Consider the following 27468-nt stretch of genomic DNA (forward strand, 5'->3'; position numbering starts at 1 on the left):
GTACGCGACGACTAAAATTATAGTACACATACTACATACATCAGGTCCAATGGTCGTACTGTAGTAGTCGCAATACAGAAACAACCTAACTTAATCACAAGCCTGTATTGTGTCCTCACCAAAAATCGAAGCTGGAGCCCCCGTTTTAGAAGCATTTGACTACGAAGTCCCTCTGTCAAATTAAAAAAGAGAACCCCGGTTTCAATTGTAAAAAAAACACGTACTTCCTATCTATCTAGTTATATATTATTTGAGTAGGTAGGTATATTATGGACATTTTTTGAACTCAAAAGATACGTCTATTAAGTGTATACTATTTTTGAAGGTATTTTTACCAAAGAAGTGAAGCATAAATGGACGCTACACTTTGTATTCGATTTCCTACATTTTTTTGTAAGACACATCAACGACGCACAAAAAATCTTTTTTAAAACACTTTATTGAACTGTGTAATATATAATAATAATAAATAAAGATTTATTTTTAATGAATTAAAAAAAATAAGATTGTGAATTAATGATTCCGCTTCTTAAAATAATTAATCGTTTCACGGTTCGGTTACAGATCTATTTCTATATATACTCACCAGTATTTCCACTAAAGATTGAAACCACAGAACAGATAATAAATAGAATACCGATAGGTTATATTCACAACGCCGCATATTGATGCAGGGTTTTTGAATGTGTGAGTGTCCTACGAAAATGAAGCACGCATTATGCACGTGCAATAGTGTGTGTAATACACCGACATTAAATGAGATTAAATGCATAAACTGACAGCAGTTTTCAGTATTCGACGTACGACGCATTCTTGACACGTGTGTAAGTTTAACCCGGATTCTTCCTTACTCGAGTCGGTAACCTGCTATCGCCTTACCCGTTAGATATTTCAGTTCTCATTATATCTGAGTTCCCTGATTGAAACCCTAGCCATAAAGTCTTAGTAACTAACTAAAGTCGAAGTTTACTGTATGTATTGCAAGCAGCAAGCTATTTTATTGCATTAATTTTATTTAAGAAAGATGTTGCATAGTGGGTAGGTAAAGAGCGAAGATGTTATAATTATGCAAATGACGGCAAAGTGCAATAATCCGTTTAACCGCTAGGGATGTGAAATGAAATTGACCACTAAAGACAATTATGTAGTCGCAAACGATTAACGGTTATATTTTAATTACATGGTTATTTTACCATTTCATTTTCTACATAAATGTGTTTGTCGCAAATATAACAAAGTATAACATGTTTAATCAAATTTAACCTTAAAATAAGGTTTTTTTTTCATTATTACTTTCTTTAAAAATATTTAAGTAAGTATATTGGATATAGGTTGAAATAGTCCATTAACTATCACTTAACCTACTTAGTTATTTTGCACGTAATTTCAATTGAAGACAAATTATTCATAATCGTTTCAATAGAATTAATTTATGAAACAGGTTATTTCAATTAGATAATAATAGTTTATTAGGTATATTTTTAATTTCCATAATATTTATAAACCGTCAAATATCACTAAATTATTATATTTTGGGTTTAAAGTTATCGGAATTGAGATTATCTTCTGTCCTCTGTGTGATGTGCTCATATAATTATAGCTCTTTTTGCTGCATCTTCGATTACTTCTTAGTTGGTGTTCTTTTAAACAATAATGGTTATTAATTTGTACCGAATATTCATGAATTTGGCGTGCGAGCATAGACAAATATCCTTTAAGTGCGAGGAAGGTAACCCTAAATTGCTATGCGTCCCATATAAAATTGTGTACTTGTCAAATTATCATAATAATAATGGATATATGTTTTATCTACTGACACGCGTAATTTAAATAATGATTATTTAGTTTTACAACCGATTTTTTAATATTATTACTTCCTCAAACATTATTTTACCCTCCAGATTAAAACTGGCGTTCTTATTCTGACATTTCGAAATAAATACTTACCAATGATTAAAAATTCTGACACTTGGAATTTTAAAACTTTTCAAAATTGTCTATTAATAACTTACTTTAAAAATACACGCCTTTTTATTATAAAAGGATGGTTGTCAGTTGTGTTGTGTGAGTTGTGTTTTTAATCCTTTTAGATTTTTCGAGGAAAGAACGATACTAAGGAATGCACGGTTAAACCCCGATAAACAAATACAATGATAACTAACCGTGACAATTTCAAGTTTATAAGGATACAAAACTGTCTAGTTTTAAAAGTTAGATATTTTTTTGCCATCCCTAGTAACTGCAGCCGACATACTTAATGTATGGCAGATGTCAAGCTGCATTTGTGACTCGCAATGTTATTTATATCGTCGTAGATGTTGTATTCAATTCCATCGTCTGCGAGTCCATGATCGATGAACGGCTTGACACCATTCGACATGGAATATTTATCTAAGCATTAGCCTTTTTAGCACTGATTGTTTCCATCAATTAGCATCGGACTCTGTCAAAAGATATCATCGATCGTTTGTCATAGATGACAGTAAAGTTATGCATTGGACTTAGAAGGCTGCGATGATATCAAGCCATTACGATTCGCATTCAACTTGCGATACCATGGACAAGGCGGAAAAATTACCACCGCAAATCAACCGTCCACAGTAGAAGATTTAATCTTACATCATAGGTATTGTGACCTTCTTAAGAAAGCATGAATACAATTAAATTATAAATATTTTCCTTTCTTTTGGGTGATTTATTAGAACCAAGTTTCTCCAAATCATAAATTGCAAGTCCTCGAGAACAACGTTTTTTCAATTATTCTCATGAGAATATATCTGTAAATCCTTCTTTTGTTGTTGTCGATCTGTGTACACTATTTCACATACTAATTATCCAATTAATACAACAATGATTACTACCGATTTCCTAATACCGTATTATTATACTTTATCAACTGTAACCGGACAACACAGAACATGAATAAACCGATCATGAAAAAACAACGGTGACAAAACAGAACAGCCACGGGAAAAATAAAATATTGTTTTTTTTGTCTTGTCTATTTATTAGGTAATTAAATAGGTAGGTACCTAACTTAAGTTTGCTAACCTAATTAACCACTGCATGTTGGCCATTCGGCGTAAAAACCTCAATTCATCTGCTTGATTTTGATAATCATGCACAACTCCACACAATTATTAAACTCGTTATTTCGTTGTACCTAGTCACCCAAGCATTTTGAACATATTAGATTGATTCAGCCGAGATATACCTAACTTGCTGGCAACACCGAGGTTGAGTCCCGTTTAATTGTGGCTTTCCAGCGATTAGGAATGCAAAAAATTATATAATTTGATTTTTACGGCACGTTGAAAACTTGTGCTATTAAAAATGTATAAGTACAACATAATTACGACAATTTTTAATACTAAAAGTTATATTATTTTTCCTGAAGGTTCATAGTTATATTTATCGCTATTCTGTTTTGTCACTGTTCTGTTTTTTCGTGTTCTGTTTCTACATGTTCTGTTTATTCATGTAACATAAATCAACAAAATTGGATGGCGCGTTTTATTAATATACACAGCACGTTGTCTTCCTACCTGGCACGGAGAAGTGAAACCGGTTAAAAACGATTCCGGATAATTTTATTACCTACCTACTGTAAATATGACCCAGTGTCTACATACCCGGTGCATCGCTAGTGGGTAAGATATCAATGTGTACTCGAATCTGAATATTGCTTTTATTTTTATTAACTGCCAACTGACCTGATTATGCGAGTCAAAGTAACAGACAGTGTCTCTGGCATTTGATCAAGATCTGGATTAGTTTGGCTGCAGCTTGTATTGAAATTAGTCTATTTTATCGAGGAAACTGAGACATAATAATACTATGATGAATTTATTCGGTGGGAGTGCATAGTTGATTGGAAATCGACTTGACAACGCAGATAAAAGACAATTATTATAGTCTTGCTGCTGGCCAAAGTTTAGAGGCAAACCGTAATTAAAGTTCAACAAAACAGTAATACTTGTAGCTACATACTATATTATGTATTTGTTTTTTGTACAGCGATGGTTTTTATCGTGTTTGGAAAAGAGGCAATGAAGTTTGACACCATGTCTTTATATGATTTTAATTATTTACTAGCTGCCCGGAACGCGTGTATTGTGAGATTTGCTATTTGGTAATTAATATTCACAACATTATATAAAGATAAAGCAAAATAAGTGTTTAAGAGTGAAAAGTACACGGAAGCACACCTAGTATACTAAGTAGACCACCCAGGGAACTCAGAAATAATGGAAACTGAAATACATGATGGGTAAGGCGAAGCAGGTAACCGACTCCGAGTAAGGAAGAACCCGGGCTAAACTTACACACGTGTCAAAAATACGTTTTACCTCGAATACTGAAAACTGCTCTCGGTTTATGCATTTACGCTCATTTAATGTTGGTGTATTATACACACTATTGCACGTGCATAATGACGTGTGCTTCATTTTTCGTAGGACACTCACACATTCAAAATACTGCATCAAAATGTGGCGTATTGAATACAGCCTATCGATATTCTATTTATTATCTGTTCTGTGAGACCACCGAAACTCACTTTATCATACATATTCAGTTAGTGCCATGTCAATTGTCATTACCAATGGTAGGTTATTTTTGTACCTTGGGAGAACTAACAACGGATGCACCCGATTTCTAAGATAATTATCAGGGACACACAAGTTAATACTACTAAGAATGGCAGTTTCCATTTATTTACACCATAAGTACAAATATGTATATTATATACAACTAAATATATAAAAGTACGTTAAAATACAGTATGTTAGCATATTAGGTACCTAAGTCAGTTGGATAGAGTTACGGATAGTATTCATACAGCCTTAAGTACAGGAGTCTTAAAATTTCTTTTGAACCCTCTTTGCCATAAGAGCCCAGACAATAGACCCACTCTCATGACTGCTTCGAATTAAGGGATTATGAATAACTTTTAATGACGTAACATCCGAGAACTATGAAAGACGAAGTCCATCATTTTCAATTGATAACCATATGGCTACTAAACGTCAGTTTACTGTCAAACATAGTGTCAAGATCATTCACCACACACCACTAAAAAATGAATTTCTTTGAAGTAGCTTGTCTAGATAATACTATTATGAATATATCAGAATAATGCGTTTTGAATTTGGAATGGTTACATGGTTATATCTGAAAATTCTTCTTCGGCCATGTCTACCCCATAGTTGGATCATAATATGGACACCATACGGCGCCTCCAAGAATCCTTGTTGCTCTCCAGTACCTACCGTATCTGAAAATACGCCTTACTGATTTGATATACCTATATAATGCTTAAGGGCCGGTCTATAGTGTCGAGTGTCCCAGGTTCGAATCCTGGGTCTGGCAAGTACACAAATTGTTTTTCAATATGTGTATGAGTCAGAGTATGGACCTAATAGGTTGAGCAAGTGGCTGACATCCATTTCTCGTAAAAATAAAATCTATTAATGCAAATCTACACTCTGTGGAGTCCCATATTATGATCCTATTAGGATCGGACATGGTCAAAAGGAAAAAAAAGAATATTATATCTATGTTTTTCATTGTTTATAATATACCTATATGCAATGTCCGACTGTTATAATAGTCATAGTCAAGAAGGTTAATTTATGAAACCAATAGGTACATATTAGATGTTTAACATTAAAAATTGATTCAACATAACTCTCTTTCGTATTTATTTTAATTTAAATAAGTTCCTAATTTAAATTGAACAAAATGTTTTATAATCTCACAATTATTATTACGATATTATCATTGCCTATATCAATAATAGATAGTACACATTCATCGTTGCCAAATTATCGTGTTTCTTGCCAAATTTAACATTTTTGCATAACCATCTAATTTAGCTAGGAAAATGTGGATCTGGCGAATAGCATTAAATCTAGCGTTTTTCGACATCGCAAGCTTGATTAGCTTAAAAATAAAACATGCTTCGAACAACAAATTTCGTACTTATAAAACTATTTGTTAGTAACGAAACAATAAAAAAATCTACCAAATAGGTATTCATCATTATGACATTTATTTATTTGAAATGCTGGTTTCTAAGTATTTTTTTTAAATTAAAAGAAAAAATAGATGTTTTCTGCCATCTAGCTTATTTTCTTACCCTATCTGGCTTATTTTTATCAATGATAGTTGGTAACACTGGAATCACATCCCTTCCATCGGTTACCTCCTACTACAATGGCGAGATTACGAGATTAGATTGGAAGTTGGGTACAATTTATACTTTATAGCAACAAAAAATTCCAAGTGGTCGATTAGCCAAGCAAATATTATATTTATCCATACAGGAATTTGACAAATCACGGCTATACTTCAGCTGAGGCATGGTCTAAAAAGATCGTGACTATGCGACGCCCGGATTGTGCAAATGACGCTTGCCGAATAAAACATAATTTGTCATAAAAAATCAACATGCGTTCCATTTAATGTTATGTTTATCGTTAATAATGATATATTCATTGACATGTTTTCTTTTTCGAGTACATGAGTAACGTTTTTTAGTCATCTTTACACGATATAAAAACATATTCCTCCGACGCAATCACAAAACAAATTGACGTGCTCACACCTCGACTACCGCTCTCTGATTGGCGACGAGTGCGGAATTTCGTCCCACCTATTGTTGAAAATTATTTGCCGTTTCACTTGTGTATGCTCTTTAGTTTTACGAAAGCATCAGTAATATTATTATAACGGGTTAAGAAGTAACTTTTTTACTCATTTCATGTAGAGTAGTGATCTTAAACTTAAATATATGAAATCGTCGAAACCACTATGTAGGTTGTACTAAGTACATAATATGCATTTATAACTTGTTATCAAATGCGTGTTATTATTTATAATATCGCACCAGTCTCAACAGTTTTGTTAAGTGTAAACATCCGCCATTGTCTGGGACGCATTGTCAGATAACAACTTCACATTTAAATAATAATCATGACATGCACATAACTTGCGTGTTCATAACCTGATTATCGAGAATGCACCACAGTGGGCGGCGATATATTTTGCTATCACCATATTCCGGTTTATCTCCTATTTTCGGAAGTCCGATATTACCTCCTCCACTTTGTCTCTTGGCACAGTAATTCTGAACAGTGTTACCTACTGTTATTCACGAAAATATTCCATGTAAGGTAACAAAATAAGCTTCTTCTTATTCTGCCATCCCCTAGCGGAGGTCGGCTACCATCAAGGCGATCTTATCTTTGTCGTTTGCTACCCGGAACAGTTCAGTGGAGCTGCACTCGTACCAATCACGGAGGTTCTTAAGCCACGAAATGCGGCGCCGTCCTTTGTTACGCTTCCCATTGATCTTTCCTTGAATGATACGTTGGGGAATGCTGTATTTTTGTCCTCTCATAATGTGGCCGAGGTACTGTAGTTTCCTGATTTTAATACTACGTAGAACTTCTCGGTCCTTCCCCATTCGATTGAGAACTTCAACATTTGTCACCCGGTCAGTCCAAGGAATTTTGAGGATGCGCCTATACAGCCACATCTCGAAAGCTTCAAGTCTCCGTGACATCTCTTGGTTTAGCGTCCATACTTCCATACCATAGAAAAGAATTGATAGAACATAACAACGTACCATACGCAGTCTCAGACCTAAGTTAAGATCTCGATTGCTAAGGAGGCGTCTCATTTTGAGAAAGGCGCTCCTTGCGATCTCAATTCTAGTTTTTATTTCCTGAGACTGGTCCCATTTTTCATTGACCCATGTACCAGTGGCAGACAAAATGCTAGATGTGTGCAAAATTTAAAAAAAATGGCTAGTATCTATCATTTCATAAAATAAGTCATAATTATGGACATTGATCACGAGTGCAAAGATTCAAGACGATTGTATTGTTTCACAGCTAATAATTAATAAACCATGTAACCTACATTCACGAAAATATTCCATGTAAGGTAACAAAATAAGCTAGAGGCAGACAAAATGCTAGATGTGTGCAAAATTAAAAAAAAATGGCTATTAACTATCATTTCATAAAATAAGTCATAATTATGGACATTGAACACGAGGGCAAAGATTCATGAAGATTGTATTGTTTCACAGCTAATAATTAATAAACCATGTACCTACTTATGTACACGTAAAAAATAATTAGAAATTGAAATCTGGTCGTCACCTAAGTATAAAACGTACCAAAGGCCAACATTTCGATATTCAAGCAAACCTCCTGTTGGATTTTTTATTATAAATTATAAACTGTTTGTGGTGTCAAGAAACGTTAGGTTTAACGCCATACGCCACATACGAATTTTGCAAGATAGAAACTTATACAAAAATGCTAGATCTGGCACGAAAAACACGTTGACTCTGAAGAATGATATTATTGTGTTGCTACTGACATACATTTTCTAAACTTGTCAACCGCGAAACACTTGTTCTGCGATTTTCTTTTATTCTCTCTTGAATGATTAGTTCAACATTTTTGGTGTTTGTCATTTCTTGTGCACATAGTGAGCTAAACCAATTAAACAATAATTTATTGTTTAGCATTCAACAGATTTTAAGGCGATCCACTTTTTGAATTATATATTCATTTGATTCAGACATAGTGTGGCATTGTAATAGCTTATGACCTATTCAACACTTATACATTGTAATACAAAATATGCAACAGATATAGTATGCAAGTTAACGAGAATAAAAAATATTACAAATCAGTGATTATTACAATGTATAATGGAAAATAGGTAAACAATTATTATGTATACTGCAAGTAATCGAAAACATAATGATCAGTTACCAAGTACATAATATATAAAACATATCAATTAACTTATATGCAATACAATAATACTTCATCGATATTGCCAACTTTACAGGATAGATAAATAATTAATGACATGATTAATTTTGTGTTCCCCGCTTTGAGAATTTCGATGAAGAGTGAGAATCTAAAGCTACATATATTTTTTGTTCTGTGTTTCTTTCTAGTTTCAAAAGATTTTTTAATGCCCATAATGGACTTTCGTTTGTTTAGTTTGCCTCCAAAGACATTTTAACATTTATCTTTGTTATTAAATACACACATTACGAGTTATTACTGTTATAGACTATAGACCAAGAGAAATTTAATTTTAAAATAGCAATAATTCAATTTCACCAAATTTGATCACACTTTAGTTTATCTCTCGCAGCAGAATTGTAATTTATTTACCTTCAAAATACGTTTTATTTTATAGTATGTAACAACAATTATTACTAGTTTATGTAAAATAATATGGAAATATTAAATATGTATACTTAAGTTACTACGTTATATACCTACGTAAAGTTATTCCACGTTATTAGTCCATTGTGAACCTAGAGTAATTGAACATGTTGTATGCCGTTATTAGAGAGTTTGCCACTTTTAATTATTATTGGCTATATTTAATCCTCCTTTTGATAAGTTCTTGTACCACAGAATCCAATATTAAATGCGGTCACATAATATGATTACATTTAGGGTGTACGATTTTGGGTGTAGTCATATAGTATTTTATTGAACATAAATAATTTAATTTCGTTTATTTTCACATGGTAATAATATTATAGACCACGATGGCCGAGCGTCTTACGCGTCGACTTTATAATGTCGTGGGTCCTAGGTTCGAATCCTGGGTCTGGCAAATACATTGTTTTTCAATTTGTGTTTGGAATCAGAGTATGGATATTGAGCAAGTGGCCAACATCCATTTCTCGTAAAAACAAAATTCTGTTTATACAAACTTCTACTCTGTGGAGGCCCATATTATGATCCTATTAGGATCGGCATGGTCAAAAGAAAGGATAAATACTACGCATCGCGTGAATTCAATAACATAATACCCAGTTTACACGTGCATGTATTTACTGCTGACAATACTTACTATCGCGGCCATACAAGAAAATGCACGTGTAAACATGTATTATCATGTAAGTTGCAAGATTGCGTGCATGGATTAAAAAAAAAGTTCGGAAGCTTCTGAATTTTCACGCGACCGTTGGGATTCGTTATATATCTGCGCCTGCGCAGTAGAGCGATAGTGGCGAACATGCCGGTAAAAAAACGAACTAGGTATACCGCGCAGACTCATTTTGAGATTTACCGATTTTCACGACCTGTCAATCAGTACTATAATGACAACATCGCGTCTAGCTTACTCTTGAAGAATGGGGTTGGCGAGACAGTCAGCACTTTTACGTGTAAATAGTTATTATCGCGATAGTTTAAAATGCACACTATTGCTGTACAGGCGCTGTAATGTTATAATTTTGTCAAAATTTAATTTCAACATAGGACGTATTGAATATGTTGTGACGATTTGTGAACTGACTATATAATATGGAATTAGTGAATTCATATTCATTTCTCGTAAATGACTGTGGACTTCGTTTCACCTTTGTTCGATGTATTTATTTTGTTCACCATTGTTGTATTTATATGGTATCAGTCAGACTGTGTTCCTTAGTACAATTCTACCGACATTTTATCGATGTAGCTATTATTTTTATCTTGATAATGATAACATTGATAACCAATGCAGACGGAATTTGAGACTGATAAAGTCGTGAATTATAACGTGGATTTGTCTGTCGCAGGAATTCATAATTAATTTAAAGATAATCATTTAATTATGCAAGGTACTCACTAAAACATTGCAGTGATGTGAAGTAATAGTAAAAAAGTGTGTTAACAAATTCCTCGGTTTTTGTTTATGAAAGAATTCATGACATTTTGAAAAAAAAGATTATGTAATACCAAAGAGAATGAAAATATCTCATGCTCTTTGGAATCGAAAGAAATCGTGTGCTCGAAGTCGTTTTTAAAAAAGATATACCATAGGAGAAGGTGAAACAGTATTATGCAGGGCCCAAACCACTATTATTCGTCAGTAGTGGGAGGACTTCGACGACGGCGTGCCTCACTCGGAAGAGCTGACGGCGACGGAGACCAAACGCCGACCAACTCATCATCAGCACCGATCTCAAGAATATACGGAGACATGATGGAGGACATCCAAGAAAACGACAGATACTTCAAATGCGAGCGTTACGGGGAGATCGGCTCTCCGCAATTCGACCAGGAGAGCTTTGCCAGGAAACTGCGGAAGGCTGATGAGGAGTGCGAGAAACGCAATAAGACAAACCATCATCATCATCATTCGATTCAAGAGCTGATCAAGCACTTTGGGCAGAAGGTGGGCGGTTGGCGGCGCGGCAGCTGCGGGGACAGAGGCGACGGGTCGGGGCCCGCGGACGGGTTGCCGGAGTTTCGCGGACGGTCGCGCTCCCTCGGAGCGCCGCCCCAGCCCAACCGGGCCCCCGTCTCGCCGCTCGACGATTGCGCTACTACGTACCGCATCTACGACTCCATACTGCGGGAAGGTCAGCATGGCAGCTTTATTAATATGTTATCTTTAATCATGTCATTCATTAGTAATAATTATAAATTCATTTCCATGTCATCATCATCATCATCGTCTACTTTCCTCAATCTTAATCATATATTTGCATGTTCAATTTATTCACAGATGCTATCTTATGAATGTAATAAAATTCTGAATAATAAGATAATGATAGATTTAATTTGCGTGTTAATGAAAAATTGTGTGATAGATGTTGATACACGGCATATATACATGCAACTAATGAATAAACATACTTATTAATAATAATTGTTTCCTAGGTACAAATTGATCAATTTCTCTTCGGGTGTGCAATGCCGTAAGTCATCCTTTCAAATGATTACTTATAATAGTTATAATTATAAATAACATAACTTATAAGTGAAGTTATGTTATTTATAACAGTCATTTGGCGTCTTTATGTCTATTCTTCGCTCCCTTTTCGCTGTCTGGTTCTACTATCAGTATATTTTTCAGTGTTGATGATGGCCAGATATCTTGATAGAAGGACGGAGTTGATTTTATGAATCGCTGTCGGGTGGCAAACACAATGTCTTAATAGATTTAAACGAGGTCGACTTATATTATATCATTGTCCATGCTTCCTTCTGTTTGTTGCTTGGATAAGCGAATGTATGCATAATATGTACCTAAGTAAGTGAATCTATTGAGATAAGACGACCGCAATACTACCAATAATACGTATGTCAAAAAGTAGTGCTTGTTTAGCGATGTTTGGGTTAGTGATCCCACAGATATTTCTTTCTCGGGATTAGTATATTATATTGATACTCGATTCCAATCCCGGAAATAACGAAAATAATGTTCTATTTTCGTTAACCAATCCATACATTTTTAATTTTTTTTGCATACCTATTCATACTAAGATACATTATGATTGAGTAATTAACTATTTTTTATTCATCGAATAACTAAATCTTGGTAATTAAAACTTCGTAATTAAATGAACAATATTTAGTGAACATAAATAATTTTAAAACACCAGTGAGAAATATACATAACCACTAGAAAAAATCTTTTTGAAAAAATAATTTAACGGTTAGGGTTAGAGCACTTGGGCACGGATACCAAGGGGGGGGGGGGGGGGTTCTATTCCCGCTGGGTGTCAAGATTTTTTCTAGTGGTTAAATACTTCCCACTTGTGTTTTTCAAATTATGTACCTATATGATTGAGTAGGAAAAAAACCGTAATCCATGAAAGTTCTTACCAATTTATAATAATTTGTGTGATGAGGGATACTTTGCCAGACATTTGGTGATTCTCGTAGTGGCAATGGCTTCTCACACCTACGATTCCGGGGCCGATTCCCGGTGAGGTCACCGATTTTCATTTTCACTACGTGTAGGTATTTGGGCATTATTGCCTGTTTCGACGGTTTTTTAACATTTTGATGTTTTCAAGAGATTTAGCGTCGTCTATTCTGTTTTTAATATCATAATATGCAGGTGAATTACAGCGCTCGAAATGGACCGGCACGCACTGGAGCGCAATTCCTCTTCTTGAAATCCCCGAGATTATCGCTTCGTTTCTAGGAAAATATAAATAATATTTAGTTAGTTCTTACTTTAAATATTTTTTTAAAATTTATACAAAACTTATCGGTAAGTATAGCATAGTAAAGCAATAACATACATAACGTGACCTCGATTTTTGTTTGCGGCGTCGACAACATTATGCCCTAATCTTACATGCCATAAGTTAAAAGACAGTTATTCCATTTGACCGTCTGAGGTTTATATTTCAAGTTTTTGGATGAATTCTAAACTGTAGATATGATATCAAGAAACAAATTGTATTGTTGTGCACTAATTTTAACTCAAATAATATAATTCTGCAGTAGGATGGCAAAACATGATATCCGTTTATTGGCAAATTGAGTTATGTATACGTATACCTTCAGACTTGTCTCATTGAGATCTCCAACATGTTAAATTATGGTATGTCTACGACCTGTCTTATAGGTCGGGAGAAATAAGCTGCTGCGTCAATATGTGATTTTGTTTATTGTTTGAATACTTTTTAAAGTTTAAAATTGTTCTCCTCAACAATTTAGAAAAACGGACATATCGTGTTTTCCCATCTTAATACAAAATTATTGATTGGTAGAGTTTTTATAGTGTCCGGTATTTTGTACGAAAACACTTGTAAGTTGACAATAATTTACCGACACCAGCAGTGCTATTCCCAAATGCCAGAAAATCATTTAGGAAAAGTAATTTGCATCGACCAGCATTTTTGCCAAAGCGATAATTTCTACGATTAAAAGAATATATAGAATTTATTTTACCTGCGTGTTTATTTTCAGAACAATAATATTAGGTATAGTGATTAAATCGAGGGAAATAAACATTAATTCGAAATAAATACGGTGGTTTTCATAACTTTTGGTCTGAATTCTGTACTTATATATTAATATTATCATTGTGTATTATAATATACTTACGTATGTAGATTCCTTCAGAATTACTTAAAGCTAGATAAATAAAAAACCTAGGTACTCACTAATAATCGTATAAGTATTTATCTGATTATTTTTATTATTTTTCTGATGTAATCAAAGTTTAACATCATTGTTTTCATATATTTCAAATTAATGAGGCTTATTATTTAAATTTGTGCAAATTGCTGTTTCGTAGAAGAGGTGATGGATGGTAGATTGTTCAAAGAGTTTTTGCCATTTGTGGAACGGGGTGATGATTTCGACAAGTATAATATTTATTGTGTTGTCGTACAAATTACATGTTGATAGAGACATGCTTGTGATTGTTGTGATTGGCGATACTGGTAGGTAAGTGACATGGACAGCTGAACGTTTGAGTGTATAGGGAGGGCACTGGTGAGAATCCGCTCGACAGATGCTTGACATTTCCTGCACCCTTTAGAGGGCATCGCTGAGGTCGTCTATTTATAGCCAGATGAGCGTGAGACCTCTACAGGTGTAGAGAAAGGGGATGTACCTATACACCATTGTAACTAGGGAATCCAATCCCGAGCCAAAATTCTGATCCCGGGATTGGCATTTTTTCCATTGTTAATATAAAAATTTTATATTTACAAATAACATTAATAAAATCGGTCAAAAATAAATCTAGTATAATTTATACTATTTAAGACATTTATTGTTAATATTGTATACGTTCAATATTGGAAATACACAAGTTTAATGGAGTAAATAATATTGTAATATAAATAATAATGTGAATTTAATAAGAAGATTGCTGTTTCTGATAGTAAAGACTTAATGAATGGATTAGCGAGATTTAAAATAGTAAAGCAAATAATCATGGCGTACTTATGGCCTTTCCGCTTCATAAATCTAATTAGTCAGCCAAATATGAAACTGCCGTAAAACGTATGATATCATGGTGGAATTACTTTGTTAAAAGTGCGGAAAACAATGGTTTTTTCCAATCTTTCCATTTTTAATAATTTATGTGAAAAAATAAAATGAATCGGCAACCTACACATGGGTATAATTCAAACTTCATTCAAACTCAGTTTATTTCTAATGTAGTTATTTTTTATTAAAAGTATTTTTTCTGTTATATTTTCGCTTTTATTTTATTTTCCATAAAAAATATAAAAAATCAATCCCGAAATCCCGGGATTATGTTTATCAATCCCGGGATTCATCGGTATCGAAAATAGCTCGAGATCCCGGGATTCGGGATCCCGGGATTGGAATCCCTAATTGTAACAAAGCAGTATGCAAAACTATCAGAGAATATCGCATAGGTATATCTAAAATATTGTAAATAAGGCGATGAAGCCTAGTCGAGAAATATTATACAAAAACTGTTTTCTTACGTTTCTCTGATAACATTTAAATGTTTTTATGCTAATTTGTTTTTTATATTCTGCCGCGGATGGAAAACGCGTGGAAATATACTAACAAACAAGTACTTAATGCCATATTTTTGAGAACATTTCTACGGTTTGCAAATTTGTTAGATGTGGACTGTCCAAAAAACATTTAATTTGATATCAATATTTGTAGCTGTCGACATATTATTGTGCGTACAAGCTTTACAAAGTTAGCCAACTACACTATATCGCTTTACGTTTACGACGAAATTATCTAATAGCTATGCGGCTGAAGTCTTTATGAAACTTTGTTAGTAATATTAGCGACGAGCTTTCTGTAGTTTGCATCACGGTATCACCAGCATCAGGATCTCAAAATTTTAGACTTGAATTAATTGCACTTATTGATTTTTTTAAATTGTATAATGTGTTTGCGGACATTCGTATAAATATTGGTCTGAATTTTAGCTTTAGAATCAAAATATACTGAACTACACTTTTTAAATTATATTTATGTACCTATTGCCGATTTAAAAATCCTCTTTTTGTTTAAAAAAGTACTAATTAATCGTACTTATACGTTTTATAATCTTGGCATTTTCAAGCTATGGCCACTTTTTGAATTAGGTAGGTACTTACACATTCTTCGATGAAAAATATTTATCGAAAATTTAGCGGCATGTTTTTTTTGCATTCATCATTCACTTGCATAAATATCTCATTAAGAAATCAATTTTATTATTTGCCACGTCACACAATTCGTTTAATTGACATGTGTAGTTTTGATTCTCATTGGTTGAATAAATTTATAATATGTAGGCACTTATATCGTTTATTGGTAACTTGAGTTATAGTGCGATATCTATATGGTCATTACTCATAACATTACACTCATTACTAGGGAGCGGATTTATATGCAACAAAAAACATGATTATACACATGCACGTATGCACTTAAAATCATGATAATATGCACTAAAACCGAAGAAATATGCAGTTAAAAATTTACATCTTTTACGAAAAAAATTGGAAATACTCACTTCACCTTCATCTTCAATAACAAATTAATAATCTTAATCAATTTAATACAATAACAAAAAAACACAATCAATTACAATTTTCAAACAGTTTGTTTACAAGTAAAAATAATTGAATTAGAAATGCAATGTAAACTAAACACCACTTAAAAAAACAAAAACGATACACTTAACTATACATAAATATTATTTGGTGTTTTTTTGTCCGAAAAAATAAGTTAAAATATTTTTTTTCAACGTGTTTAGACATTAATTTTATCCGCAAATTGGTCAGTATTTTGTTAATATGCGGAAAACAACCGATAAATCCATAGTTCGTGGATGCCATTAAAAATGCAAGTGCATCTAAACTATACCTACCTAATTAGTTACCTTTCCATAAAATAATTTAAATAAAAACTAAAATTATAAATGCGAAAGCCCTAAAATATGCATTTATTTATGAAATATGCACTAGTGTCTCTAATATGCTCTAACGTCTCAAATATGTATTTATATGCACAATAAAATTTTATTTTTGGATTCTGTGTCTTTCAAAACGGATTTCTGTGCATCTCTCGTAGCTGTGCATACACCCTAACAAAACATGCACTAGCATATAAATCCGGGCCCTACTCATTACTCATCACATGGTATCTTAAAATCTCCACACCGTCTTTTCAGCTATCCGCCGACATAATTTTCTGATGGTGAGCTTATAATGTTTATAATATGCACCCGTTTCCACCCTTTCACCACAACATTCAGCGCTTTGACGTGTCGGCCAATGATGGACAAGTATGAATTAGATGTTTTGGGTATCAATTTTCGGCATGGTTGCAGATATATCGCACCGTGAGTGTAAAACTAAGGCATCTGCAAATTTTTCAATTTCGAGATTAAATGCAAAACAACTGCAAAAGTCGTAAACTTGATAATGTAAAAGTGAAGTAACTGAAAGAACATGCAATAATATAATGTAGATATAAACTAAATATTATGTTTTTTTAGAAAATCTTTGTCCTAACAAAACGAAGACTTCAAACCCTAATATATTCAAAATATGTCCTTTGCACTTGCCTTGGCTTTAGGTTTTAACTAGGTACCTAAGTAGTAGTTTTTGCATGAAATACTTTTCAAATTGCGTTAATTTTAGTTTGCGATTTGTTTGAGAATTCACTTCTGCATTTTGGTATGTACTCTACCGAGAGTATCTATTATTAATCATAATGATCTATCTCAGCATGTGGGTGACGATAAATCAAAACGATTTATTATTTTATTTTTTAATATAGTGCCATGGGAGTTAAACACAATAATTTGTCTACTACTTTTGCAATGATGGTAACCCTTTATATTTCTATTGTTCTAAAAACCAGAACCACTTCTATCTATCTATAGCTATACCATTTGAAAAGCGATCTTCTTGGTTTTTTTTCAAAAGTTGGAAGGGATAACACTGACCAAGATAACACTGTAGAAGACCGGGTGTCGAGTGGTGTTTCGTGTACGTAATATAACACGCAGTTTCTTTTGTAATTATTTGTCTATTTGAAACTAGGGATTGCAATACCGGTATTTGAAAACCAGTATTCAATTATTTATCGATACCGAAATACCGGTTTCAAAAATCGAAAAACATACACGTATGTGTTTTTCAAAAATGAATTTAATGTTATTTTTTCATTACTGATTACATATTGTGTATTAAATTTAGTCTATAAGTTTTATGCTGCCAAAACGCAAATATATTGACTGAAACCAACAAAAGTTAAATAACATTAAAACAAAATCCCTGAAATATAGATAGGTACTTATAGAATTGTCGCGATGAATCAACATATTCCGAAAAAGAAAACATTCGTGACAAATATTTTCAATTATTCTATAACTATTGATCCAACGTTGATAGTACATCCAACAAACGTTGAATTTTAAAGAGATTTTTCTGTACCCGGACTTCTTCTCTTCTTGGTCGCACTACTTTTTAATTTTGCCATCCTATGAGCGACCAAGACTTTCCACCCTTCTCGATCGTCCGCTTCTCTCAGGGCAGAATGAAGTCAACTTGGTCGCTCCATCGCGCAGGCGCTCTTCCTTTGCTTCACATTCCCTGAAGGCCACCCAAAACCACCAGTCTCTCGAGGCTTTGCTATGCTTCTTAGACATACTTTCGAGAGCCGTTGCTTTATCTGCAGTCTCTGGATGCTTGACTGGTTCGTCCTGTGTTCCGTCCAAGAAATACGAAGCATTCGGCGCCAACACCACATCTCAAAGGCATCGATTGCCTTCCGCTCCCTTGCCTTAGAGTCCATGACTCGGACTTATGGTATTTGTACAAATTAGCAATTAAATATTATGATTTATACATATTTACAAAGGTCAACATAATAAATGTAGATCTGTAGGTACTTTAGGTTGCTATAACATTGTGTTTTAAATAGATTTTAATAGTTGTATTATTTGTTGATGGGCAGCACTTCTTTTTTTCTATAATATGAAATACCGAAATACCGGTATTGATATATTCATTCGGTATTGCAATCCCTACTTGAAACGATTGTATACATACACGAAAAGCCATGATGCCAGGCCCGGAAGTTGTCGTGGCTCCCAATACACCCCGTAAGTTGCTATTTCAAAGGACCTAGAGCTCGCATATAATAATATACGCGCGTTGACTTCGGAGGTGTGCTAAGCAACCACCTATTATTTGTTTGCTTCGTTTTTCTTCTTCGTCGGAAGCTCATGACGATCGTTACCCTGAGATAAACATGTGGCAATTCCTTCCTTCTCGGTTTCCACCTAATTAAATATTACGAGTTTCCTTCCTGAATCCTTCGTAATCAAAATAATGAAGAGTAGCGGTTGCAGTTCATTGCCCACTATAGTGAGGCTGTGACACGAAACTGTTAACTTTGATGGTAGTGCTAGTTATGCAATAATAAAATTTCGAATAAATGCATTGAAAACCCATTTTTCGCCAATTAGCACTTTCACGATTAATGATATACACACACATATTATTTAAGCCAATGATCGTATGCTTGATTTGCCTGCTCTGGGCAGGACTTTATTAGTAGATAACATACCCCACAGGGAGGATGTTGCATACACCTGTGATATTTTATCAAGTGGATGATGAGGTAGAGCCAGATGGGTGGATCAAATCAAGAGTGTCACATATTTTCCTCTGACTATATTTGTAACTTTTGTAACATTAATTTTCAAATCTTAAATTTATGAAAAAAAATAGTAAGTAGAAATATGATTTAGTTATACTATACATACCATTCTCAGTTTAACAAAGTAATAAATAAATAAAATAATTCGTAAGTTTTTGTAAATTTTCAGCATAATTAATGAATTAAAGATTTCATTGACTACTAATAATAATCTTTAAAACTACATGTGACATTAAATTGTTTGTAGGTATGTATTATTTAAATTCAAGTTACTTGACTAGAAAGTTTAATGAGCCGATCTCAGGCCACCATCTTGCCATTGGGTAAATAGGTATCTTCGTCTTAATCTATGTAGGTATTTCTTGTCGACGAAATTTTCAACGAATAGGTAATGTAGTATATGACTTTGATCCCCAAGAGAAAATTCCCGTGAGAGAAATGAGAATTAGTTTCGTATGAAATTCGGATTCGCATGGAATGACAAACCAAGTACATAGGTACCTACATTCCAATCGCAGAATACCAAACACGAGACTGATAATGGAAAAAAATATAATTATCAATTGCGTGTTTACCTACTGTTTATTTAATTACAATTTTCAAACCTAATCTATTTATTACTTAATACTATTTGACAACCATAATATATAATTTATTAATAACAGCAGTCGCATATAGCCAAGTTGCTATATATAGGTATAACGTGATAAGTGTTTTGTTTGTTTATATAAACTTTGAGATAAAAAATCAGATTTTTAGTTTACGGAGTGTAATGTTTGTCATATGGCAGGGATGGAACATTTTCTACATTAAGTATCTATATGCAAAAAAAAAAAAAATAGTTTTTTAATTAACTAAAAGATTACGTTCATATACCTACTATATTTTCTTAAATTACACACTTATACGCAAAAATATTATATTAACTGTTTTACAATCTACTTGTTTGTCTGATGCCAATTTATTACTTAATTATAAATAAATATACCTACTCGGCTTATGCTTATTTAGCTGCACGTTTATACACTATTGTTACATTTATCCAAGATTACTGATGATATTATATAAAAAAAATACACATTATTCATTATGGGTTACATTTTAGCTTCAACTATGGGGTATTATAATTTATACTTGCAGGTTATATACATTCCCTCAGAAACATTTCGTCAGCTGAATGCAGAACTATTCTAATTCACATTTGAAATATTTTGCAGAAGAGTTTTTTGAAACAGCCTACTTCAGTTATTTATTATTTATATGGACAAGTGTATGCACCATTTTTTTCATCAATAATCCTACTAAAATATGAACCATCCATTTAACCATAAAGATAATAAATAATTTCAGTAAGTAAGTTGTTTCAAAAAACTCTCTCAAAAATTTCAAATGTAAGTTAGAATACTTCTGCATTCAGCTGACGATTTTTATATACAAAAACGCTTTGATGTAAACATCTCAAGATTAAGTGGCAATTGATAGTTTAGACCACCTATTATTACCTTTCAGTAAAACCATTATCATTACGATGTTTTACTTTCGATTTTAAATATTCTTTTGATATTTTTCTTTGAATTAAACGTATTGCTTATTGAGTTTAATCCATTTAAACTTTACGAATTATTAAACTTACGTAGTATTACTTTTTTATTCACAGACATATGTATTATCTTCAGATAAAATAAATCGATAAAACAATATTAAACTCGTTGCGTAATCGGTTGTGTTGCTAAATGATGTCAATTAAAAAACGTACTAAATTTTAAATAAACTAAGTATAAAAAACTAGCTAAACCTTTGCAAAAAAAAAAAAAAAAATTGCCAGCGTGTCACACAAAAATGTTCGCCATCCCTGTCATGTGGTGTCATTATCATTATTTTAGGCTTGCTGCGTCGTATCTACTTGCATACACACATGCTTGTGTAATATTTATCTGACAATGTTCCTTTAAATGTTTAAATATACATATGTGCAGAACATATTTAATACATTTGAATTACTGTTTATATTAATGACAGAAACATCTGTGAATTCAGGTCTACATAGACATATAAAAGACATTAATTTTTCATTAGCTCTACAATCCAATATGGATCTTGGCCGCATCACGAGTAGTTTTCTTAACCGTTTATTAATAGAAATAGCTATTGAAGAGATCCATGATCTGGGTTGAGAAAAACAAGATACGTATTGATACCAAATATCATAATGCCTAAATCCCCCATCAAAAATCCTCCAATCGACAGAGTTGGGAATATAATGATGCTATTGTAATTGTAAATGAGTCAAGGCTAGACCAGGATGCACAGCGAAACAAACAAAAAGACAGTTACCGTTATCTGTTTATGGGCAGACGAAGGATCGAGAGTAAGTACGGTCAGTAGGTAACCTACCCTGGGTCTTGAACGTAGCCTCTTAAATACTATTTGCCACCTTTTTCGCGCCAAAGCGTGCGTTTAGAAATGTTAAAAATTAATTGTTACTTGTCAAGCGAAATATACTTACGTAACTTAATGTCCCTGTATCAGTGTTTTTAATAAGTGAAAAGTATAAATCAACACCCTACGTAAACCCATACCTATCAGTATAAACTTTTCAGACCTGCGATTCGAAACCGATATTCACGAATTCATATGCGGGACACGTTACTATTCGTCCATCGCGGGTACCTACATGACATAAAACATGATTTTTTTCTATACGATACCTGCAAATGTCGTTATATTTTATGTAGACACTGAAATCCTAAGGTGTCGTCCATGTATGACGTCCGACCTAATGGAGGTCTGTTATTATGCGTATGTTTGTTTGGCGAAGGTAAATCCTTCGCTGGCCCGTTGGTGATTGTACTAAAATATTTAAATATTTCATGATGGCATTAAAAGTATACTGAAATCAATAATTTTCAGCATATATATTTTTTACAAATTACTTTTATTCGAAAATGTGATAGATAATCCAGGGGGTAAAATAGGTTGTCACGAAATATAAGAATGGGGTGGGGGGTCAAAAGATACAAAAATCTGTCACGTCATTTATAGACAGACCCCAAGTGGAACAGATTAAAAGTTCAATGTTGACTCACCTAAGTATGCACAATTAATACGATTGGTTAGGCAAACGTTGTTTTAAAAGTGTTGTGTTCACTCGAGTTGCCAACTCGACCGTGGTGATTTTTTTTTTTACACCTTTTAAGTTTTTAATCAATTATCGGTCAATATTCTAAGACATTTAAATATCGCAGCCAATGGTTTGATCCCGGATGTTATCTATATTTATAATAATACCAACGTTCCGTTTTTTAAAGTTGAATCTAGATTCTAGAGATTCTAGATTCTAGAGATGGTTAAGGATTTTATTAATCTTGGAGCTTGCACTACAACACTTCGGGTTGCGAAAAACCATTAAAAGTCGTAGTCATTGGTGCTCTGAGATCAATTTTCCAAGCCCAGTGCCCACTGAGATATTATTATGGGTCCCGTGGGTGACCAACTCGATTGGCGCTGTCTGGCTTCGGCAATGGCGTAATAATTGTCCTGCAATAAGTGGAACAAACCCTAGACCAAGTTCTGATAACAAAATCGTTCATAAACGCGGTCAATATTACCATGCCAATGGCACGGTCATAGAACGGTTCGTCCCTTTCGAAGAAATGGATATCGTTGGTAGCGTAGCACAATGTTGATTCATGGAATTTGGTAAACTGTTTGTGTAGTATTTCTATATAGAAACACTCAATTATTTACTCTAATTTATTTATGTTTCCGACTCTTTTAATTCCTCATAGTAATTGTTATTTTATTCCTCGATTTATATCGTTAGTAAGATTTTAAAATCTCATTGATTCCGTATGTCATCATCGACCATCGTCATTGATAGGGATTGTAATACCGGTATTAAAAATCCAAAATACCAGAATTTTCGGTATTAAGAAAGCACACTCGTTTACGTTTTCGAAAATGAAATTATAAGTTATGTGCTGCTAAAATGCAAATAAGTTGAGTGAATCCAACAGAGGTTGAAAAATAATATAACAAATTTCATCAAATATATTTATATAAGTAATTGTCGCGATGAATTATCATAATATTATTTCGAAATAGAAAACATCCGTGACAAAAATGTTCAATTATTCTATAAGCGTTGAATTTAAGAAGCTTTTCCTGCAGTAGTTATTTATTTGCACTTGATGAACTTTTGAGGGCTTAAGTTAAAATTATTAATACATATATTCAAATTATTTGTAAAAATCACTAGTTCTACATTTATGATCAATACATATTTTTTAATGTCAACATAATAAATGTAGGTATGTAGGTTTTTGCTATAAAATAATATTTTAAAAAGATTTTAATATCTATATTTATTGATTAGCACCTACTTCTGTTTTTTTTAATGTTTAAGAAATACCGGTATTAATACTGGTACATATTCAATAAGAAATACCGAAAAACCGGTAATAATATTTTCATTCGGTATTGCAATCCCTAGTCATTGGTGTGTATTATTAATTATCATATTATAATATTATCTATAAAAAGTCTCGTTTGTGTGCACTGTTCTTTTTCAATCACACTTTGTTTACCCCTTTCTAATATTAACGCCTACACCACTGATAAATAAATATATATGTGTTATACCTACTTATAATAATGTCTTGTTTGTTACAGGTGCGAAGCTACGTCGTGCGGCCGGCCAGGCTGGCTCCGAGGGGAATGACATAAGGCGCAACTTAGGCGGGATTCAGAGCAGCGGAGCCCGCCACCGTGGCCCTGACGCCATGATCGATCCATACCACTCCGCCATGCTGTTTAGGGATGCCAGAGGGGTGAGCTTACGCGTTTAATTAATTTATTACGATTTGGAGTTTGATTGCGTAGACAACCTGGATCCACGAAGTGTTAAAATTAATGTTCAGCATTGTTCCTTGATGGGGTGCCATCGAGTGGATCTATCTATAAGGAACAGCGATGGTTTTAAACGGAATTGGTGCTGTTTACTGTTATTGATTCGTTGATGGAAGGTATCTAATTAAAGGTGACCCTTGTAGTCAAATGCGTAATTACGGGCTCCTGATTCTCGATGACATCACAATTCATATACAGTCGCACTCGGTTTATATGATCACGGATATAGCGATATCTCGGATGTAACGAGGAAACATTCGTTGAAATTTTAGTTTATGATTTTCTCCATACATTTATTCACTTTTATAACGAGCTACTTATCGGTTATACCGAGCTAAAATATGGTAAAAAATCTTCTTAAGACTGTTAATGTGTCGATCGTTTAAAAACATTTCCACCCTAAGCAATAAAATCCGACGGGACAGGATGCCGCCGAAATCGGATTACGTTTATGCAATGACATTATTAATGGACAACGCACCCAATACAGTAGCTAGCAAGTAAATTCGCGCATAGCGACATTCGCACATGTATAGGTAGACGTCACGCAATTTCCATTATGCGATATCACGCATCGGGAATTTATAGCAGTATCACTTTTATTGTAATGGCGTTAGAACAGTTTTTCTAGTGTTAATGTTCATTTGAGCGAACTCGTTCGAACCGAACCACTCGGCAGACCCAACAAAAACCATCGGGAATTTATAGCAATATCACATTTATTGTAGTGGCGTTAGAACAGATTATGCCATTCGGCAGACCCGACAAAAAAGTGAGTGTCATTTTTTTCCCAGATGCTTCGTCCATATTCATGTCATTGCGTTTATGACACTAGTTAAGTATCTAAGTACCAACCTAATTGCTGGTTTTGCCGACAATATTGAAAAAAGTATACACGCATATGGTTGAAATTGCATGTAAAAAAAACCAAGGTTTGTGAGGTCACTTGGTATAGATCGCACAACTAGAGTTGAGGTGGCCGAGTATACTCACACAGACGGATTCAAAAAAGGAACAGCCTGTAAAAGAATACTGTATTCTTCAGAAGTTCACCAATACACACAATCTTTCGTATCTGTGTCGCACCAACTCTGGCTAACCATTTTGGTAATATAGTAATCATAAGGTTTTATGTGGTCTATTTGAAAAGACTACATCATTTTGAAATTGTAGGTTAGATATAGTTCTCTATAAATATTATTGAATAGCTAGAGTTTCGCGCATTTGGGTTAGTTCTGTAGCAACAAGAAATAAATGAATAAAGAATGACGAACAGTAATACTTGAATGTCACCACCTACTACGCACAGCTCATTTTGTTTCTGTCAAAGATTTAAAATTTTTCACATTAGCGCAAAGTACAGCAAAGCAATTGATGTACTTTTTGATTTGTTTGTTGATCGTATTAGTTTTGGACAATGTGGAAGTATATTAATATAAATTTTATGTCCAAAGTGTAGGCAATAAAATATGGAATAAGTATTTACTAAAAAAAATTAACATGTCACAGAATTAAAGGTGGAATGCGACTCATATCACTTATCGGAGTAGATTCCGTGTTGCTTAATTATTTTGCATACGAATTGTGGCGTTTTGTGTGTATTTTGTATTTACCTTTCTGGAACAGTTAGGTTAGGTTAGGTTTCGCCATACAAAAAAAAAACTCCGACCTATACTAATGCAATTACAAGTTATATTTAAAAAAAAAATCTCACATTTACTGATTTATTTTATACGACTTTATTTGGTATCCATGCATATTGTTTCCTATCTCTCCAGTGAAATTTTGGAGATATTATTTGTGTCAGGATCTCTGGGATTGTAAGTTATATTTCCACTAGTTTTATTCTGTAATAATAGAAAACTGGCGATTTATCCGAAATGGATAGGTACATTTTGTCTGCGCCCAATTCTAGAATTTCCACGAACGGTTCAATTTAAAGATGTTTTCTTCGTTTAAAAATGAACGAGATAGCGTCTCATTAAATTTTTATTTTGTTTCTAAAAGTTATTTTATTTCGCATTCGAATGTTTCGAAAAGATGACTTCGCTGATTGTCCAGTTTTGCTCGCTAAATTAATCAATTTTAGGCTCTGATCGTAACGAGATGTGTGTCTGTAAAGATGTAGCGGACGGGAAGGAGTCAAAATGTTATTTTCAAGCCGAATCCACATCTTTGTAAATCGAATTTTGTGTCGATCGAATCGAATCTCCAATCATAAGATATTTGTGCATGCAATTTAAATTTTCTTTGGTTGCTGCTACTAATAATAAATAATTACAAGATAAAAAGAACTTTTTATATAGAACGTTTTTAAATTTTCTGTTGAATCATATAAGCTTGACTCTAGTTTAAACGATCAAAAATTTTTGTACTTGATAGAAATAATACTGAAATGTCATATTGATTTCCATAGTAACGCACGTATATACCTATATTAATATGAATAATTTAGTTGCTATGACCCCAGACCAATAATGGTGTCGAAATAACTTTTCATATAAAACAGAATTAACTGAAAATTAATCCAATTCTACTTAAAGATGGCTAAAAGAATTAAAAAAACTGCATTGGCATCATGTTCTGATATATCCTAAAAGTTTCAAATATCTAGCTAGTCGGGAAGTTAGTTAAAAATCGATTGCAAGATTTGTACCGGACAAAGAACCACCGGACAAATAAGAATACGAGTTAAGAAAAACGTTGTAAAAATTATTTCTGTGTTATTTCTTTCTAACGTGCATAAACAATAAACGATTGAATTTAAATAAGGATTATTTTTAAAAACAATCGTGAAGTAGGTACGTATCCACATTCTAAACATTAGTCATTTATTTATAAATGAAATATTTTTGAACGAAAAACATGTTATCAATGTCTCGTCATAACACAATATATCATGAGATTGCAACGCTTTAGAACTAACAATACCGGTTTTTTTTTATAATTGACAACACTATATATGTAGGTACCTATATAATAATAGGCGTTAGATAAAAGCGACATTTTTTCGTTTTAGAAACAACATAACGTCGCTGCATATTCAATATGACCTATGTGCAGTTTTTGGTCAAAATGAGTTAATGATACCACTCGAAGCGGATTTTTTTCC

At 33.3% G+C, this 27468-nt stretch overlaps 1 protein-coding gene across 6 annotated transcripts in view; it reads left to right on the plus strand.

Annotated features, from left to right (window-relative positions):
- Positions 1 to 27468, plus strand: part of LOC147079646 (uncharacterized) — a 256411-nt gene that overhangs the window by 142215 nt on the left and 86728 nt on the right. For all 6 annotated transcript variants that reach the window (XM_085942773.1, XM_085942756.1, XM_085942733.1 and 3 more), the window contains one exon: positions 24120 to 24277. In XM_085942773.1, coding sequence (XP_085798899.1) covers positions 24120 to 24277 — 158 coding nt within the window. The remainder of the gene's footprint in view (positions 1 to 24119; positions 24278 to 27468) is intronic.

Source organism: Rhyacophila brunnea, unplaced genomic scaffold (assembly GCF_057557595.1).
Source record: "Rhyacophila brunnea isolate RB1 unplaced genomic scaffold, BYU_Rbru_1.0 scaffold_1, whole genome shotgun sequence".
NCBI lineage: Eukaryota > Metazoa > Arthropoda > Insecta > Trichoptera > Rhyacophilidae > Rhyacophila > Rhyacophila brunnea.